This window comes from Haliotis asinina, chromosome 2 (assembly GCF_037392515.1).
Source record: "Haliotis asinina isolate JCU_RB_2024 chromosome 2, JCU_Hal_asi_v2, whole genome shotgun sequence".
Taxonomy (NCBI): domain Eukaryota; kingdom Metazoa; phylum Mollusca; class Gastropoda; order Lepetellida; family Haliotidae; genus Haliotis; species Haliotis asinina.
Genome location: NC_090281.1, coordinates 12,352,529 through 12,371,612, shown reverse-complemented (window position 1 = coordinate 12,371,612; position 19,084 = coordinate 12,352,529). Strand labels below are relative to the sequence as shown.

At 42.3% G+C, this 19,084-nt stretch overlaps 1 protein-coding gene across 1 annotated transcript; it reads right to left on the bottom strand.

Moving 5' to 3' along the window:
• Positions 1-344: 344 nt before the first annotated feature.
• Positions 345-18,377, bottom strand: LOC137273250 (uncharacterized). Its single transcript, XM_067805788.1, has 9 exons — positions 18,149-18,377; positions 13,681-13,921; positions 12,657-12,734; positions 12,202-12,381; positions 11,305-11,675; positions 10,265-10,336; positions 5,697-5,976; positions 5,290-5,364; positions 345-2,708 (listed from the first exon to the last, which is right to left on the bottom strand). Exons 1-9 carry the CDS (start codon positions 18,191-18,193, stop codon positions 2,557-2,559), a joined length of 1,494 nt encoding a protein of 497 aa, XP_067661889.1. The 5' UTR covers positions 18,194-18,377; the 3' UTR covers positions 345-2,556.
• Between the last annotated feature and the right edge of the window lie 707 nt (positions 18,378-19,084).

Genomic DNA, 19,084 nt, shown 5'->3' with positions numbered 1-19,084 from the left:
GTGTGATGTTCTGAATATGATCAGCGTTTCATTGAGTATTATACGTTTGTGTTTCAGCCAGCATCGACCTTGTTTCAGCAACTATTTATTCGGCGTGCTAGTAATATACAAGCTATATGGCCGCGGTCTTGCTCAGATAATCCAGTGGTCAACATCATGAGCATTGATGAACCCAAATGGGATACGGTGACATGTGTTAACCAAGTCAGCAAGCTTTCATGCGTGCGTATGGGATGTAGGGAAAGTAAGTGGTGAAAGCGTTGGCTGGTCACTAAATCATCTGATACAGACCGCTTGAATATTACCGAGAGTGGCGTTAAGCAATACACAAAGGCAATCCACTATTATTGATTGAGAAGGAGCTTTAATTTCATTAATCAATAAAATAACAAAACAATATAAATTGATCATGAAAAAGACATGAACTGATCATAAGACAACAAGTGTATATCATTAGGAAGAGTCGTCCTACCTGGACACGTGGGAACACACATATACACTGGTATTAATGGCCAGCTGGCACACGGAGCAGGTCTGGCCTGGCCCGACCTATAAAAGTGTTCTCTTCTATGCCTATTGACATTCCAGTTTAAATATGAGAGATATAAATGTCCTGACACGAAGGTAGTTCTGCAATCGTCCAGCTTGCTCGAATGCATACCTGCATAAGCCGCCATATAGCTGGAATATTGCTGAGTGCGGCATAAACAAGCATCAAATATAAACCAGAGTAGCGTGTCGGTATTGTGCCAGGATAACGGTTTTGATTGGAGGCACAATGTCTTAAACAATATATCATACTAACCGTATTCCCAGAAGGAGCGAGTATGGTTTATGGTTTTACGATGACTTTAGCAATATCCCAACAATATCACGGTAGGGAACCACAGGAATGGGCTTCACCCATTGTACCTATGTGAGGGACCAGGGGCTTCAGCGTGATGCGCGGACGCTTTAACCACAAGGCTACCCCCAACGGCCCCGGCGTGTCACTGTGCACTCACACTAACCGTAATGGTTGGACGTTACATTGTCTCAAACATTGTACTGTAGTAAAGGTAGCCCCTGACAAACGGCGTGCCTGTAGTGCACCATGATATCGACAATGGTTTGATGTCACATCATCTTAAACGGAGTTTCAGATGACGAATTTTCGCAGTGCGACATGTTTTTTTCAAGGATTCAAATGGCAGTGAAATTATTCTTTTCTAAAACTGGGAGAATGCATCTTAAACCGATCTAAATTAAAATTAGCACGTGATACAATTGCTTGAACCTTTGAATTGTATATTACATTATTTTTGTGTTAACATTCCAATATGCAACCTAAGACATTTCTAAAACAGGTTCTTACAGTTTTGACCTCTGAAGAATCTTGATGTGTGAAATCTTCAGCAACTGTTGCTTGTAAGGGGCGGCTAATTTACCCGGCATGTCATCTTTATAGAAATAGTGAAGTGCAATGATCGATGATAGTCTGGTCCAGATTTTCCATGTCCGTCACTGGATGGTCTGGTCCAGACTCGATTATTTACAGACCGCCGTCATAAAACTGGATTATTACTTAGAGTGATGTTAAACAACAACAAAAACTCTTACAATCATAATTACACATTGATAATTGCCTTGTCACAGTATCGCATCGTGTATTGCACAACAAACAGGAAGAACTCAGTACTTACGTAACTCTATCAAGAAGATCATGGTGGTCGTAGTAATTCTCGAAACCATGTGAATAGAAGTATATTGGGGAAGGGTTACCAGTGGTTAAACCCCAAGTGTATGATAAATGCATTACCATCTCTAAAATATGACATTACTGAAACAATAACCACAATTGGCATTGGGTACGACTAGCTGGGCACATCTCAGTCACTACACTCATTCAGCTATTATGATTGATAAGATTATTCGTTCGTTCCCAGAGCTAAACGATAGGCAGGGCATGGAGCTTTGGTGAGCAGGAATATTGCTTACATCAGTTGCATAACTCGGGACAGTATTGATACAATTACGACAGAATGTTTTACGTGAGTCAGAATGTTGTGTGCGAGTCAGTGCTTGCCAGTGTTTACCGTTCAAGAGAGACACTGACAGGTATTGGAATGTACACATCATATTCCATGGTGGATAAAATGAAATGGTAGTAATTATTATACGTATCAGATCGGTGTGTTTTCGGATCTTTTTAATGTTTTCACTGTTTCGGTGACCGTGGTATTTTAAACGTATTTCGTTACATCCGATTTTTAAGTTTATTCTTTGTTCTACTCTGGAATATCATTTATCAATAAGGTATGCCAATGGGGCATTTACATAAAACTTCAGAATAATTTAAAAAATAAACAAACAACATATTACGTTTGTTCTTACCTTGACTTAAAAATAATCACACTCTAATTATGATTGACAAATAGTTTCAATGATTAATGTTTTCGATCTGAACACACTGTAGGGACACAGCATAAAGGCTAGTGTGGAAGTACTCTGGTAGTTTGATACATTGAGCGCCTGGAATGTATTTAATGAGGTCGTGGGTTGTTTGTGCGGGGATTACTACTTTGGCGGAAGGACGTTGTCTCTGTACTCCCCGATGACGTTTCCGGGTGGTCTGTAGACGGCAACAACGATCACCTTTCCACTTTGACCTTTGGCCTTACCAACACCAATCTCTTTGCTGCCTTTCCACACCACCTGAGTAAAATGACCTGTAACAAAAACAAGAGTGAAATGATTCTTCTGGCTCTATTAAGTTCTATCTGAAACCAGGGTATGAAACTCAAAACATTTTCAGTCACACCACAGGGCTGGTTACATATAAAACTTGCCAGCCTTGATCAATACTTACCTGCCCACCAAAACTACTAATTAAATTAGTATTATTAACTTAAACTTGCAAAATATTTAAAAAGAATGTTACCAATGCAAGAAAAGAATTAACTGTTTATTTCAGTTTGTGTAAATTAATAAATATAATAATCCTGAAATATGATGAATATCTTCATATACAAGTCTAAAATTTTGTAACCCGACCATCTGGCACTCCCTGTTGAAAATAACCCGTCCCGGGCAGTCGGGCTGGCAGGTATTTCAAACGCTGCTGAAACTAGACTGACGTACAAAAGAAAGTACACGTCTGGAATTTTGTGATCTTAACGTAACAATTTTGAAGTGTTTTGATCGTGACTTATAGTCTGGTTCATAATTATTGAGAATTTTTCTTCTTACTTTGAGCTATCCTAACACCTCAACTGATTCACTGATACTTAAAACTAAGTAATGGTATAAGGGAGGTAACTCATTTTTGCCTACTGAGTATAGTACAATGAGAGTTACCTCCCCTGAATTTGTAGCAGACGTCATTTTCCTCAGCACTGTCAACAATGTCTGCTGAAGATAAAAGAAGGTTGATTTTTGAGTTGTGTAATCAAGGAATTTATTATGTAAATACATTGGCAGAGAGAACAGGAACTCCTCTTTCTACTGTGTATAGGATTAGGAAGAATTTTAAAGAGGGAAAGGATTTTGGGCACCAGAAAGGAGCAGGGAGACCCAGAAAATTGGACTTCTCAGATCGCGTCCGACTGCGAATTTTAGCGTCTAAAAAGCAAAGGGCAAGCATCTCCAACATCAAGTATGAAATGATAGAAAGGGGATCAACAGTTGTATCAAAATCTACAGTTAGAAGAAATTTGATTGATCTTGGATGGGAGAAAAAGACTGGAATTCCTTCTCCTCTCATGAAACAAGAACATAAAGACAGGCGTGTTGAGTGGTGTTTGGCACATGAAAACTTTGACTGGGAAAATGTGATTTTTACTGATGAAAACTCAATATGGGTATATCCCAATAATGTGAAAATATGGACAAAGTCTGCGTCAGGACCGTTGTATCGACGACCTAAATACAGCCCAAAGTTTCATGTATGGGGAGGGATATCCTTATTAGGAACGACCCCGCTGTGTGTGTTTGAGGGAAATCTGACAAGTCAACGCTACACTAACATATTAGATAATTTTCTCCTTCCAAGTGCACATGTGTTTTATGGAAATGACTGGATTTTGCAGCAAGATAATGATCCTAAACACACCGCAAAACATGCCAAGCAGTGGTTTCAGGAGAAAAATGTGACTGCATTACCATTTCCTGCATATAGTCCTGACTTGAATCCCATTGAGAACATTTGGGGGATGATGAAGGAATGTGTGAATCAAAAGGGGTTGACAAAAATTGAAGACATGAAGAGAGAAGTGGTCCGATACTGGGACAGCATAACTCACGAGACACTAACCTCTCTGATAGGAAGTATGCCTACCCGTCTTAGACTGTGCCGTGAAGCTCAAGGAGACTTGATAAAATATCAAATTGTTACCTACACAACATGAAAAGGTCAGTTCACTTTCACAATACATTCAATTTTATCTGATTTGTTCTCGTTTAATAATATGAAATGCTTTAGCTATTCTCAATAATTTTGAACCATACTGTACAAGTCGCTGGAACTGTGAACGTGTTAGTGCCAAACTACCATAGACACCTCCATAGTGTTGTGAAAGAAAACGGTGTTGAAACACAAATCATTCCTACTGACTGAGTCAGTGCAACATGAGGTTATAGGCTAAATAAAGAATGGCTTCTAAGCAGATCAAAAGGCAAGACGGCACTGAGGTCCATGGCGCAATTCTTTGCATAGAGTTGTGTCCCTTTGACAAGCAGGCACTCTATGGCTGACTGGTTGCTTGCTTGCTTGTTTAACGGTGCACTCAGCAATATTCCAGTTATGTGGCGACAGTCTGTCAATAATTGAGTCTGGACTGGGCAATCCAGTGATCAACAGCATAAGCATTAATCTAAGCAGTTTGAATAAGTCAACGAGCCTGTTGTAAGCCACCTCTTACAACAAGCATGGCTTACTGAAGATCAATTCTAACCGGGATCTTCACGGGTCGTAAATCTATTATACTGGAGTCAGATCCGCTTGGCGATGATTACAGTGTTTTCGGATTCGTCAACGTGGTAAACATCTATGCAATGACTGACCTCGGACATTCCCCCAGCATTAAGATTATCAAACTTCTACTGTTCAAAGGACCTGTGGATCATGGGATTGTGTGGTCCAAGCTCGGTTACTTACAGACCGGCGCCATATAGCTGGAATACTGCTAAATGCCGCATTAAAGACATCAACTGACCTGAATCACTTCACGATGGCCATATGCTTGTATCTGAACACCTGAAATGATGTCATCAGATGTGGTTTTGTAAGTGTTGGGGAAGCTGTATACCTACCTGATGCCATAGAGCGGTCTGACCTGTAGTCGTGCTTGGTGATTTCACTATACCACTGGTCAGTCACCTCTTGACCTGCAACACACACGTGACTATGTAGCAATGTTTCAATGGTCATTAAACAAAATTTAACACCCCTGCACCCCACCTCTGGCTCCGCCTATGCAGTGGATGATCACATTGGCAGTTTATGAATTAGGACTGGCCATTATGTAGCCTATCTGGCGAATATAGAATGCTGCGGTAGCTTAATGGTGAAAGTGTCAGGTCATCACGAAGAAGATCCGGGTTCGTATCCCAACACTGTGTGAAGCCCATTTCTGCTGTTCCCTGCCGTGATATTGCTTGAATATTGCGAAAAGCGGTGCAAAACCTCGTTCACTCACTCAATCAGGCACATAACTTACTAGAAAAATCTCCACCGCCGGTTGACCATTTACAGGCGATGTTTTCTCCAATCCTCTCCCCGTTGAATATGCACTGACTGTGTTGGAAGGTACCTGTAGATGCCAGGTGTTCCGCCCACTTCTGCGCATACGAACTAAGCTCCTTGCTGTGCTTCAGTTTGGAGGCGCCATGTTTGTCTCGTAACTTGTTGTGGACCTTCACCACACCGTCGATGAAGTCGCTCATTTTTTCGGGCTTTTTTGGCTTGCGTTCTTGCGAGGAATCACTAGAACTGCTACTCTGTAAACACAAATCACACGACATGCAGATCCAGTGAGTGAGTGAGTTCAGTTTTACTCAGAAATATTCCAGCTATATGGCGACGGTCTGTAAATAATCGAGTCTGGACCAGTCAATCCAGTGATCAACAGCATGAGCATCAATCGGCGCAAATGGGAACCGATGGCACGTATCAACCAAGTCAGCGAATCTGACCACCCTATCCTGTTAGTCGCCTATAACGAAATGCATAGTCGCCTTTTATGGCAAGCATGGGTTGCTCAAGGCCTATTTTACCCTTGACCTTCGCCGGTCACATACAGATCTAGAAACATGTGTGAGGTATCAGCAAAATTGTCAGTCGGTTTGGTTTGGGGTTATTTGTTGTTGTTGTTGTTGTTGTTTTTCCCTATCTTCATTCTTTTAGGGATGCTGATGCTGTGGAAGTGCTATTCAAATATATTTTAATCTCCCATGTCCAGGCAGTTTAAAACAAGGACAGTGCACATGATACCCATTTTGGTGTGAATGCTGAGCTTAAAGAAAAGGGCTGGTACACCTCCAACCCACCCCAAAACATACAATTCAAACCCCCATCCAAATTTCGAATGGGCTCTGGAAGTGCGTATTGTTCACGCAAACGTCTCGTTTTCTGCTGCATATTGTACGCAGTTACGCAGCCTATGCTCAGCATGAATACAATGAAGATGCGGACATTGTTATTGAGACTATTAGCGAGTGAGTTCAGATTTACGCCGCCTTTAGCAATTTCCAGCTATATCACGACGGGGAACACCAGCCATGGGCTTCCCACATTGTTCCCATGTGGAGAATCGAACCCTGAACTTCGGGGTGACAAGCCAACGCTTTAACCACCAGGTTTTCCAGAACTCCCCTTGAGACTATGAATTATGTACATGTGTGAATACGTGATAAGATCTGTATCTCATAAATCGATGTATTGTGTGTTAGCTCACCCCTCCGACGACTTTGCTTCAAGTAAATATGTGTTTTCTCAGCTCTAGTATTTTGTATAGTATATATCTTCAGCATTGTAGGTACCGGTTAGGAGGTTATAAGTGACAACCAACGGGATCGGATGGTCAGACTCGAGACTTGGTTGACGGATGTCATTGCATCCCAGTTGAAATTGATGCTCATGCTATTGATCACTGGATTGTCTGGCCCACACTCGATTACTTCCAGATCGCCATAATACAGCTGGAATATTGCAGGGTACGACGCTAACAGCAAACATTGAATAGTCATCTCACTCACTCCAGATGAGTATACAGGCGAGCTTTTCTCAAAACGTTCGTAGCCTCCTTAAGCTTTTAAGTCCATTCTTAACACATCGGCTACTATCGAAATTAAGAATTCTCAGGGTTACGAATGTCTCGAGTTTAAGGGTCCAGATGATCGAATGAACACATAATTAACTGGTATCCGCTGATATCCTGAGCGGTTAAACATCATGAGGGTTAAACATCACACACAAGGTAAGAGTTACGTATCATCTACATGCAGCTCAAGGACATCGACAGAATGTTTGATAATGCCCTCTACACCACAAAGCGCCGAGTCAGCAAATTCGCCTAACGGTCACTCCAACCTGCTGAGACCTAGCTGGCCTGTCTGTCATCGATTTATTGACTTTGGTCAGTAAAGGCGATGCAAGACATAGAAAGCAATAAGAACTGGACAAAGAGTGAGTGAGTTTAGTTTTCCGACGCTTTTAGCAGAATTCAGGCAACATGATGGCGGGAGACACCAAAAAAGGCGCCATGTCGTAAGGTTCTAAGAATGCACATAAAGTAAACACTTCGTCAATAGGGAACTCGTTAAACCATACACCCGACTTTCCGGACGGTTCCTACTGTTAACGGTACTACTGTTAACGGTGACAGGTATACAGAGTGACATTACCCGTACTAAGGATTCCTTAATATAGACAACGCGTCCATGTGAATCAACGGGATTATCACAAACCAAACTCTATCTAAACGACTGGGTAAGTTCGGGTTTACGTTTCTACATATTTTTCAGCGATATCACAACGAGGAACACAGGCAATGGGCTTCACTCAGGTATCTATGTGAGGGATTGAACCATGGTTCTCGAAAACCGAACGCAATTACCCCTTGGCCCCGTGATGCCTTGTCTAGTGAGCACAAGCACTTTTATTTCAACCCTATTGTTAGGATTTATGTACAATGGAATAAGACAAAAACCTAATCGATAATAGAAGGAGTGAATGTGGTTTTGCTCGCCTTTCGCAATATTGTAGCAATATTACGGCGTGGCACGCCAGAAAAGTACCCATATGTACCCATATAGGGAGTTGAACACAGGCCTTAGGCGTAACGGGTGATGGCTACAGCACCGCCCGAATCAGTAAGAGAAACTACCGCTGAAAATTCGGGTTAGAATTGATCTTGGGGAACACTTGGTTGGCGTAAGAGGCGACTAGAGGGGGCAAGGGTGGGTGATGGACAAAGATGGGTGTATGATAATGATTGGTGTATGGCAAGGGTGAATGTTTGGCAACGATTGATGTTATATATAACAATAATGGGTGTATGGCAAGGGTGGATGTTGGGCAAGGATGGGCGTGTGACAATGATGGGTGTACGGCATGGGTGGATGTTGGGCAAGGATGGGCGTGTGACAATGATGGGTGTACGGCATGGGTGGATGTTGGGCAAGCATGGATGCATGACAAGGATGGGTGTATGACAACAACAGGTGTCTGACAAGGATGGGGTTTAGACCAAGGCAGACCACTACTGGATGAGGGTGAAAGACGGTGTCCGACGGTGGAGACGTGTCTGAAGCCAATGATCGGGGAATGGCTACAGTCTGCTCATCAGCTATAGACAGGCTGCAGCCTGTGTTGAAAAAAGTTTCAATGTAGTATGACATCAATACACAATAATCAGGTGAAGTTAAAATATAAAATAAACTATTAATCTTACCTTCATGATTTTCCGAAAATCCATGTTTTTCCTTAACATTTACAGATACACAACCACCGTATCTCTCTAAACCCGAACTCCAGACACATCAGAATACCAGCCCGTATTATCGATTTTCTGGAATCGCGTTGGGCAGTCACTTCGAGATAAGGACCCTCTAGCAACCCTACATTACTGAAACCTCGAAGCACTTGCTGACGCTTCAGACGTCAATGTTCATATCAGCATCGTCACTGCATTACGTACTTTATTCCATATCTGACGATATCTCACTCCATATAAACGGAAAAGGGTGCGAACTGCATTTACTTAAAGGCCAATGTGAGTGAGGGTTTTTTGCAACATTCCAACAGTATCACAGCTGGGGTGTAGGGTGGGGGAATTGGCACCTGAAATGGGTTTTACACTATGTACCCATGTGGGGAATTGAACCCAGTGACGAGTGAACGCTTTGACCATTAGGTATCCCTACTAACCTGTTAGCCGTACAATGGCCAATGTGAAATTTCCTGGATTTTTCTGACCTGTTGTGCTAAGCTTCCTAGTTCCCCAATCCCAACTGCTGACTGCTTGCGGATTTGTTACATTCTAATGATCCAGTGGTTTGTATTTCGAGGTTCGAGCTTTCATACATAGCTAAGTGCATGGTACAACTAAGTCTAATGTACTGTCGGAAATAGAACAGAAATGTATACGGCATGTCATCACAGCTTAATATCCAGTCCTGTCGACCTTCTGGTGGTCAAGCTGTATAATTTGAGACAATTGTAAGATGCTGTTCTGTGGTTATCAGGTACCGTACTCTTTTACATATCTCAACATAAACTTTCCGAAAGAACGACAAGTAAGATCTACATGCATTTCATGCCAGGTGAGTAGGCGGTCCGTCGTCATATCGGGCTAAGCGACCTAACCTGTAGTCTTATCTGCTGTTAGCAGCTTGTTTTTTTCCGATTTAACGAGTAAACATGCCTTTCTGGATATCCTCTTACGCATTCCTCTAAATGTCCAGTTAGTCTGAAGTGGATTTCGACATATGCTATTTGCATCTGAATTAATTCTAGAGTAAATTACAGCGTAACAGCCTATAAACATTTTCCGACAGTACTTTAGGCTATAAACCCGTGGTTTGCCTCTTACAGTTTCGACCATTCACAGGCAAACTGTAGCATACATCAGGCTGCACAGCAGAGAGAATAATGACCATTCTGGTTAGTTCTCTTTGTTGCGCATCCTTACTTGCGGTACTGTTTGCCTGTGAATCATTCATGCACAGTGACAAAACATTAATCTTTTGTGGGTGGGACGCAACATTTAGCGTACGCCTTTCATACCTTTGATCGACCCTTCTTCTTCCCTTGTGGACTAGAACCTCTAAACGGAGATCTCCCGATGCGAAGTTTGCTCTGTAACAAAATTGCACTCGTGTAAAGCTTTTACAGGTAAAACACGTAAAATATAATTCACCGATGGCAAAAATCGTGAGGTGTTTTGTCCATGCTTGTTCTGCGATATATTCATTCTTAACACTTTAGTCACCAGGTCTTTGCTTCCACCTTTTGTAACCCATAAAATCATTGTCCTTTCTGACACACAGCACGTTTCCACACCTGACGTGACCACTATTATTACATGTTTTACAGATGCATTGTTCTAAGAATGAAGTCCTCCAACCAGCCACAGAGTCAATTTAAGAAAAACAATAAAACAACCTAACAGCAACCTTAAACACGACTCAGAACAACTATAAGCCAGCTTCAGGGCAACCTTAAACCAGCCTCAGAGTCTCCTAACAGCAACCTTAAACCAGCTTCAAGGCAACCTTAAGCCAGCCTCAGAGTCAACCTAGGAGCACTCTTAAACCAGCCTAAAAGTCAACCTAAGAGCAACCGTAAATCAGCCTCAGAGTCAACCTTGGAGCACTCTTAAACCAGCCTAAAAGTCAACCTAAGAACAACCATAAACCTGCCTCAAAGCAACCTTAACCAACCACAGAGCAACCTAAAAAGCGTATCCCAGTTGCTTAGATCGATGCTCATGATATAAGTTACAGCACTATCTGTCCCAGGTTCGATTACTTATATACTCTCCTAGCAGTAAGAAAGTCATAAGTGAGATACATTAACAATAACTTACGACTATCTTAGCGCTAAAAGAGCTTTGCAATTCTAGGCCCTTGTATCCACTGCTCATTACATGCCAATAAGTTTTGATGACAAATCCACCTGGGCCTAGATTTTCGAAGCCTTCTTAGCGCTAAGATAGGCGTAAGTTATTGTTAATGTATGACACTTACGACAATCTTAGCGCTAAGAGAGCTTCGAAAATCTGGGCCCTGGTACTGATCATTCATCAGACTGTTCAACATGCTCACATCAAAATCCCTGAAAGGATCTCCAGCCATAGCACCACTTCCGCCGCCATAACTACTAGTACTTCCGCCTGACGTCACTTCCTCTTTCCGGTTCACTATCTTCTCTCCGTCTGGTTTGATGATCGTCTCCTCTGTTATTTTCTTCGTGACCTTATTAGGCCCGACACCTTCCGTGACGGTAAACGTCCGGACACTTCGCGACTCTGACTTGTGGAAGCCCCCGCTGCCCTGAGAGGGGTGACTAGAAAAAGAGCTGTCTTTGAAGAAGTCTCTGCGCATGTCCTCAAATCGAGTTTTGAAAGGGCCCCCGCTGTCGTGTGACGTCACCACATGCCTACCACCATCGCTGAAACCGGCTGCCTTTGTGTCGGCTGAAAGCAGTAAAACAACATATTCAGTTTTAATCATCTCGCTATCGTAACGTTTTTACTTCGGTGAAGACTTACGGTCGTCTTATTAGTAAATTCTGTGATAGGAACGAGGTATGGCTAGCTATTCCTGGAACTTTCGTAGCCCTAAAAACGTCTTATGCCCATTCTTAACACACTGGGTACGGTCAAAGTGAAGAATTTTAAGAGCTACGAACATTTCGAGAATAAGAGCTCTGGTGTATAGTATTCAGTATAAAATGCCCAGAGCTTCTATTCACCAAGCAATATTAGTACAATGTCTACTGTTTTGTTATTGTTGTTGAACTACGAGTTGGCTACGACTAGGGTCCTGTTTCGTTGCGAATGGCTTCGTAAGTCTTATGATTAAAACACGCCATGTCAAACCATACCGGTCGTAACCGAAATCCTTGTAAATTAAATACTCTAATGAAATCGTGAATACATGAAACGTCTAATATTTGCCAAACACCGTATGGATTCATACGTGTTATAAACTAGTACTCACGGGCTTTCTCCTTGATAACTATTTTGCCGTCTTTTGGTGGCAGGACGTTCCTCGCAAACTCCCCCATCATGTTGCCGGCGGGGCGATAGTTGGCTACCACGATGATCTTTCCGTCCCGTGTCTGGGCCTTCCCCACCCCTACCTCCTTACTGCCCTTCCACACCACCTGGGTGAAGTGACCTGCGGGAGATGACACACACGTCAAGGTCTGTTAGCAACCAGCAACTTACCGGTTCCATTCGCCGACACGGCTTCGTGTTGGAAGTGACGCCATGATTTTCCAGTCTAATATTGGTAACATAGCACAATATTTGTCTCGCCCATGAAAGTTATCTGATTGGGTGGCTGTCTTTTTAGTCCTGCCATTCATGTGATAATATCAATTTCTACCATTGTACCACTGTACCACATTTCCATGCAAGGCAAGAAAGGTGTTGTTTAACTGCAATGTTTACCTGAGCTCAAGCTTCTTGGTTCTCCGCCAAATGTATGCATCTTCACCTCGCTATACCACTGATCAGTGACCTCCTGGCCTGCAAGACGAAGTGTCACATGTGTCAGTCACATTTTGATAAATTTCCAAATATTATTTTATCCATTCTTTGATGCTAATGGACAAACAATCTTACTTTGTAAAACAAATAATACCTTGTTAAGAATTATATTTTGATTTTTGCTATCTATAACATGCATTTGGCCATTCAAATCAACTGAGACACCACATGAAAACAAGCAGTAGCTGTGTTGCTTACTCTATCACAGAATTTCTGCAAAGGTTTTCCATTGTGGTCTTTCAAACCATTCACTAAGGTTTGGTGATTCAGTAAACCAGTAAATATTTTCTTATTCTTTTGAAGTGGTTCACCACACAGTCCCTCTGTATTTCAGTGGGCAAGCCTTTAGTTGAAAGTGACATCAGCCCGGTCACATACTGTGAATGACTGCATACTGTGTTTTCTCCTGCTACATGCTTGGAGTCCTCGCATTTAGGCTCCTGTCTTTTTCGTCTTTCTTGGTTTGACTTAAGACCTCAACTACCCCTTACTGGTGTATGGTTAAAGGTGGGAGTATTACATGCATGTTTTACATGCATACAGATGTCTCCATATTCACATGACACATTAGCCTCCAGGAGTATACTTCAACATGGTTTGATGATGTCCTCATCGACTACATATCATAGTGCCGTGTTTAAGTGACCTCCTCGATTGCATATCATGCTTCGGTTTTGAAGTGACCTCGATTTTATATCAAGGTTCCGTGTTTTAGTGACCTCCGCGATTGTATATGGTAGTTCCATGTTGAAGTGCCCTCCTCGATTTTACATGTAATCGAGTGTGTTTCCGTGACGTTTTGGTGTTTTGATTTGGATTAAATATACGATCCTGATACACATGACAGAAGTATGTTAGACCGTGGCGTCATCTTGGAGACCACCCCAGCGTTGTGGATGGATTACTGAACAGGACATAAGTTTACCTGTGTACGCGTCAGGACGAGATGACCACTTCATTGCAATATTCTCCCCTAGTTGTTCTCCCTTCAGCGAGGTGTTGCTGTGCTGGAATGTGTTCGTCAAGGCAAGATGGTCCGCCCACTTCTGAGCCGTCGATGACAGGTCTTTGCTGTGCGATAGGGGCGACGCCTGGTGGCGAGACCGATACTCGTTGTGAGCCTTGACCACCTCGTCTATGAACTTCCGGTCCGACATGTTTTGTCCCTGAAATTGAATAACATAATTGTAGCTATAAAACATGAAATTCCAATATCTGCTGCGTTATTTATATCGGCAAATTATACCGGCAAATGAAGACGCAGTTGGCGTTATAACGGAAGGTCAACGTAGAGGAAGATGCCGTTGGCGTCACAACGTACAGTTAATGGTACCGACCACCGTCTCTGGTCAGTGGGGGACCCTAATACGCTTTTAACAGTTGTATCGTTTTGTGTCTTCATTCATTTGGGTGCACTGACAAGATTAATCTCGCAGGACCGAGAATCTGATTTTAACCCATTACGGTAACACATCTGTGATTTCCTTTTGCACATGGCCACGTCGAATGACTCGGAAAGAGGCTACTTGTGCCACCCTTCCTGGTCCTGGGCGTAACAGAATAAAACACGGAAGGTCGCCTCAGATTCTGTTTGTATTGCTTTCATTTGTTGTTCAGCGTCTCACTCAGCAATTTCCCAGCCATATGGAGGCAGTCTGTAAATAATTGAGTCTGGACCAGACAATCCAGTGATTGATATCATGAGCATCGATCTACGCAACTGGGATACGATGACGTGTCAACCAAGTCAGCCAGCCTGACTACACGATTCCGTCAGCCGTCCCTTGGGTTTCTGCCGTTCTAACCCGGATCTCAGAGTCAGTGTACTGTGTCGTGAAGCGGCTTCCGTGACAAACTACCGCACAATCTCTCTCTGGGCTAGGTCTATAAAATAGGCATTAAGTCCGGATTACAACAGGCAATCTAATAGCCATATGAAAGTCGTTATTGAAATGTAATAATCATAAACGCATCTATACGGCCCACTTCACATCATTTCACTAATTTCACATATCCGAGATCCGACCATCGAGTCCTGACAACTGGACACAACCCTGCTAAACGGATTGCACTTTTTAAGTTTTACTTTTACAATAAGAGTTTTGAAGTATTGATTTGATTTATGTTAGCATTTCTTCATACGTAATTTATTTATCATGATCAACGCTCGCATGTTTACTGTCACCTGGTGTTCAGCGATCCTTATAGGACACTGTCGCGAAGCATAATACCTGAGCACTCATATCGTGGAGCTTCACACGGCGGATAAAGGTGAAATCGATGCGCCCGTAAAATCCAACTATCCAGGAATATGGCGTCTTTTCGAAAAGTTTCACAGCACAAGAGTGATATTGTATATGTCCATACCTTTGTTCAGTGAAGCCTATGCATAAGGTGTCAGCGGTAACATCCTGGTATATCAACAATGTGTAGTAACATCATTTAATCTGCACACTAACTTTTTATCTATACCTCAGTCAAGACCTAACAACGTGTTTTGATGGTGCTGAGTGAGTTTAGTTCAACGTCGCTTTTCGCAATATCAGCAATATCACACCAGGAGACATCAGCAATATCACACCAGGAGACATCAGCAATATCACACCAGGAGACATCAACAATGGACTTCACACATTGTACCCATGTAGGGAATCGAACCCGGGTCTTGGGCGTGACGAGCAAACGCTTTAACCACTAGGCTACACTACCGCCCCCGGATGGTGACGAATACGTCGGGATTTGATAGCAAACAAGCAAGTCAATGATTCTGATAACCGGATGCACTTATGAGGGACTAGTTTCAATTGTACACCGTATATGGAGGCTGTAGGAGCCTGGTACTCAACATAAGCGGCTGAAATGAGTGTGACCAGAAACAATTCTTCCTTTAACTGTCATAAAATACATGGTAAACTAGTTAGATCCTCCAAAATAGCATTACATGTATACCAGTGTATGAAATTCCTAAAAAAACAGTAAGCCCAATAGGAAACTAAGATAAGGTGTTAAAATAATGCAATTAATGAACTGACGTGTGATTGTAACACACTATCTGCAAAGAACAACACTGTTCATTGGCTGAAAGCATTTTCTAAACCAATCATGTTTCGTGTTAGATAAACGGGTAGACCAGTGGGTAGATATGTGGAAATTATGGGTAGATTCATCATGAACTATACAGACACGGTCTAGCTACCAGATTTATAAATTATTTACGAAATATTTTGCGTAGTCAGTGACACGGTCAAATGCATACCCTTGGGAAATGTACTGGCCCAAAGGGCTGGCTATAAAATAAAGTAAACCCGCCATGTAACTAGCAAGCAGGCCGCCGGACAGACACCATTTCATACACTGATTATGCTATTAATGTTTAAGTTTGGGTGAAAATAAGATGCTCGAGAACACGTTCAGCTGGTGCTCGTCCAGACAAGATCCGGGTTGAAATTGTTCTTCAGCAACCCATGCTTAACGTAAGAGAAGACTAACAGTTATGTTGACCGATGCTCATTATGTCAATCACTGGATTGTCTAGACCAGACGCGATTATCTAGGGATTATCACAGAGCTGGGGAAAAAACAAGAAAAATCAAAGTTCGTTTTCTTTTCAAATTACATTTACTGTTGAGGAATCCCCGAGAAATTGTAGAGAATTATGTAACAAATACAAACTTAAGAGCGTCCAGTTGCTATAGACAGGGGTTGTGGAAAAATCAAACTGTTATTTTACCGGAAATAACAAACATATAATTTATATACTGAACATCAAACAGTATTTTCAACCCCATACCGACAACCAAGAAATCGCCTCTGATGTTTTGGATCGCGGACCCACGCAACGTAATCGTTTAAATAAATACCCAGCGTCATACAATCAGTCCAACATCGGGCCAACGCCGTTATCTACGACATGCATACCGAATCGTCAGCTTCCGATTTCCTTGTTGCGAGTGTAATCTTTGTTGAAACATACAACATGCATTGAGACATCTTCTCCGTTTTGCTTTGTTTGCCTTGCTTTATACAGACACGCAATATCAGTGCAGTTACATGTAATATGCTTTACCTGATTTCCTGTAAGAGTGAGAGCGTGAGTGAGTTGAGTTTTACGCCACACTCTGAAATATTCAGCTATATGGCGGTGGTCTCTAAATACTCGAGACCAGACAATCCAGTGATTGAAAACATGAGCATCGATCTGCGCAATCGTGTGGCCAGGCTAGCTGACTTCGTGAACACATTTCATGGTATACAGTGGCGAAGAGCCAGCCCATTAAGTAGGACGGTGCTCGTGGTGTTGATCACTGGAATGTCTGGTCTAGATTCGATTACTTACAGAAAGCTGACAACTACCTGGAACATTGCTGAGTGCGGCGTCCAACAACAAACCAGACAATCTTAAATCGTCTGGTATTAACGAAACAGGCTTTGCGAACCGTATTGTCGGGTCATATTTTGGATACGTGTAGGTGCTGTCGGAAGTACTCCTCCATTAGGCGGGTTTTCTGGATTAGTGAGGCTTCAACGTATTTTATTTATAGGGCAACTTTAGCATAGGGGATTGATAATAAACTGTCACGGTTTCATGCAGACCCGACTTCCTGCTTAGAATTAGTCTTCAGCGACTCACCAAGGGGCTATTCGTGGAATGGACTAGCCAGGCTCGGGGGCATGGCTGATGTTTGTTATCAAACTCTGAATCGATGCTCATAGTGTCAATCACTGAATTTTGGGTTCTACTATTTGCACGCTCCGTCATATAACAGAATATTACAGAATGTGGATTTTATCATCAAACAAACAAATATTTACAGATCTATATGGGTGAGGCATCACGAATAAAGGACTCCATACAAGGAGATTCGTCTACACGATAAGCGAATCCTGGCACACCTGAATCGGGACAGGAGTTTTACGCGGTAATCAGAAACACTATCCTGTAAACAATAACGAAAATGGTTTTCTTTTTTGTCTGGTTTGTGTTATTTCTACACACTATTTGGCAGCTGTCTGTAAAAAATCAAACCTGGACCACGTAATCCAACAATCCAGTGATCAACACCATGAGCATCGATCTACACAATCGGGATACAAGCCAGCCAACTCGACCATAGTGTCCAGTTAGCTGCCCTTTATGATAGGCATGGGTTTCTTAGGTCAGTTCAAACACAGGTGGTTGATATCACGAAGAACGTCGCCACCACAGTCAACCAAGCCATGCCTCCATTTAGTCGCCTCGTCCGACGAGCACCTGTCGCTATATATGACATAATATATAGGGAATGCATTTCAAAACAAGGAAATGAACTCCACTTCCTCACTGAATATGTTTGTTACAGTTAGCTGCGCGTATACCACAAGACATGTTCCAGCTATAACTAAGTTGTACTAACCTGAAATTTGGGAGAAATATGTATTTTGAACGTCGATCGCGACATGGTGTTGGTAACTGGTCCCGACGTAGCCTGGGTCTGCTGGATAATGTAGATATGGAGCTAAGTAACAGCGCAGTTCAGTTCCGTCTGCACAGCCGGACTGAGGTCAAAGGTTGCAGTGACACGCGCGGACTGGACTCACTTAAGTGGAGTTCGTCCTTCATCTTGTGATGGTTAATCATGCTCTGATTCATTGTCCATGCATACTTGTCATATAATGATGCATCTAAATGTGGTATAAATTGCTCTTGATGGCATCCGGTTCTCGTTTTCACTCGTAACTGTGGTAGTTAAATTAATATATACACCACAGACAGCGAGATATTGAGGTGACGGTGCTTGTCATGAATTTCTTGCGTTTGTACGCCCATCCTTGGTTTAAAGAGAATCATTATTCACTTTTCGCTTTACTTGCTTGACAGGAGATGATGTTTTTCGAGTATTATCTGAATATATCATTATCGCAAGGAAATGATGTCAGGTTATCCGAAATTGATCTAGACATTGGCGTTAAAGACATTACGCTGGTGAAAACTACAGGAATGGGTTTTTGCAAAGAAGCAATGACGTTGTTGTTCCCAAAAACATTCGTCACATGACCTATTACCGGACACCGGAAGTTCTCCCACACTAACTCACACCACGGATGCTAATGATGTTTGACCTTGACCTCAAAGGTGCCCCACCCATTATTACGGTACCCACTGTTCATCATACGAGACATACATTGCTGTTAGCATTGTTTAAGCACACAATACATGTTCCAGTCACATCTGTATCATATGGTAATGATGTGTAAACATTATAGAATGATTAGTATCAGTTTAGCCATAAATCTATGGGAGGTCGCTGGTAGACTGACGCTTATTCTCAGAAACTTAATATTTTTGACAG

What these genes read in the sequence shown, in the direction of transcription:
- LOC137273250 (XM_067805788.1), bottom strand. Translation starts at nt 18,193, where the DNA reads ATGTCGCGATCGACGTTCAAAATACATATTTCTCCCAAATTTCAG. An exon ending in ATATTTCTCCCAAATTTCAG is followed by an intron (nt 13,922 to 18,148) that starts GTTAGTACAACT and finishes ATTCAATTTCAG; the next exon opens with GGACAAAACATGTCGGACCG. An exon ending in TCGTCCTGACGCGTACACAG is followed by an intron (nt 12,735 to 13,680) that starts GTAAACTTATGT and finishes TTCGTCTTGCAG; the next exon opens with GCCAGGAGGTCACTGATCAG.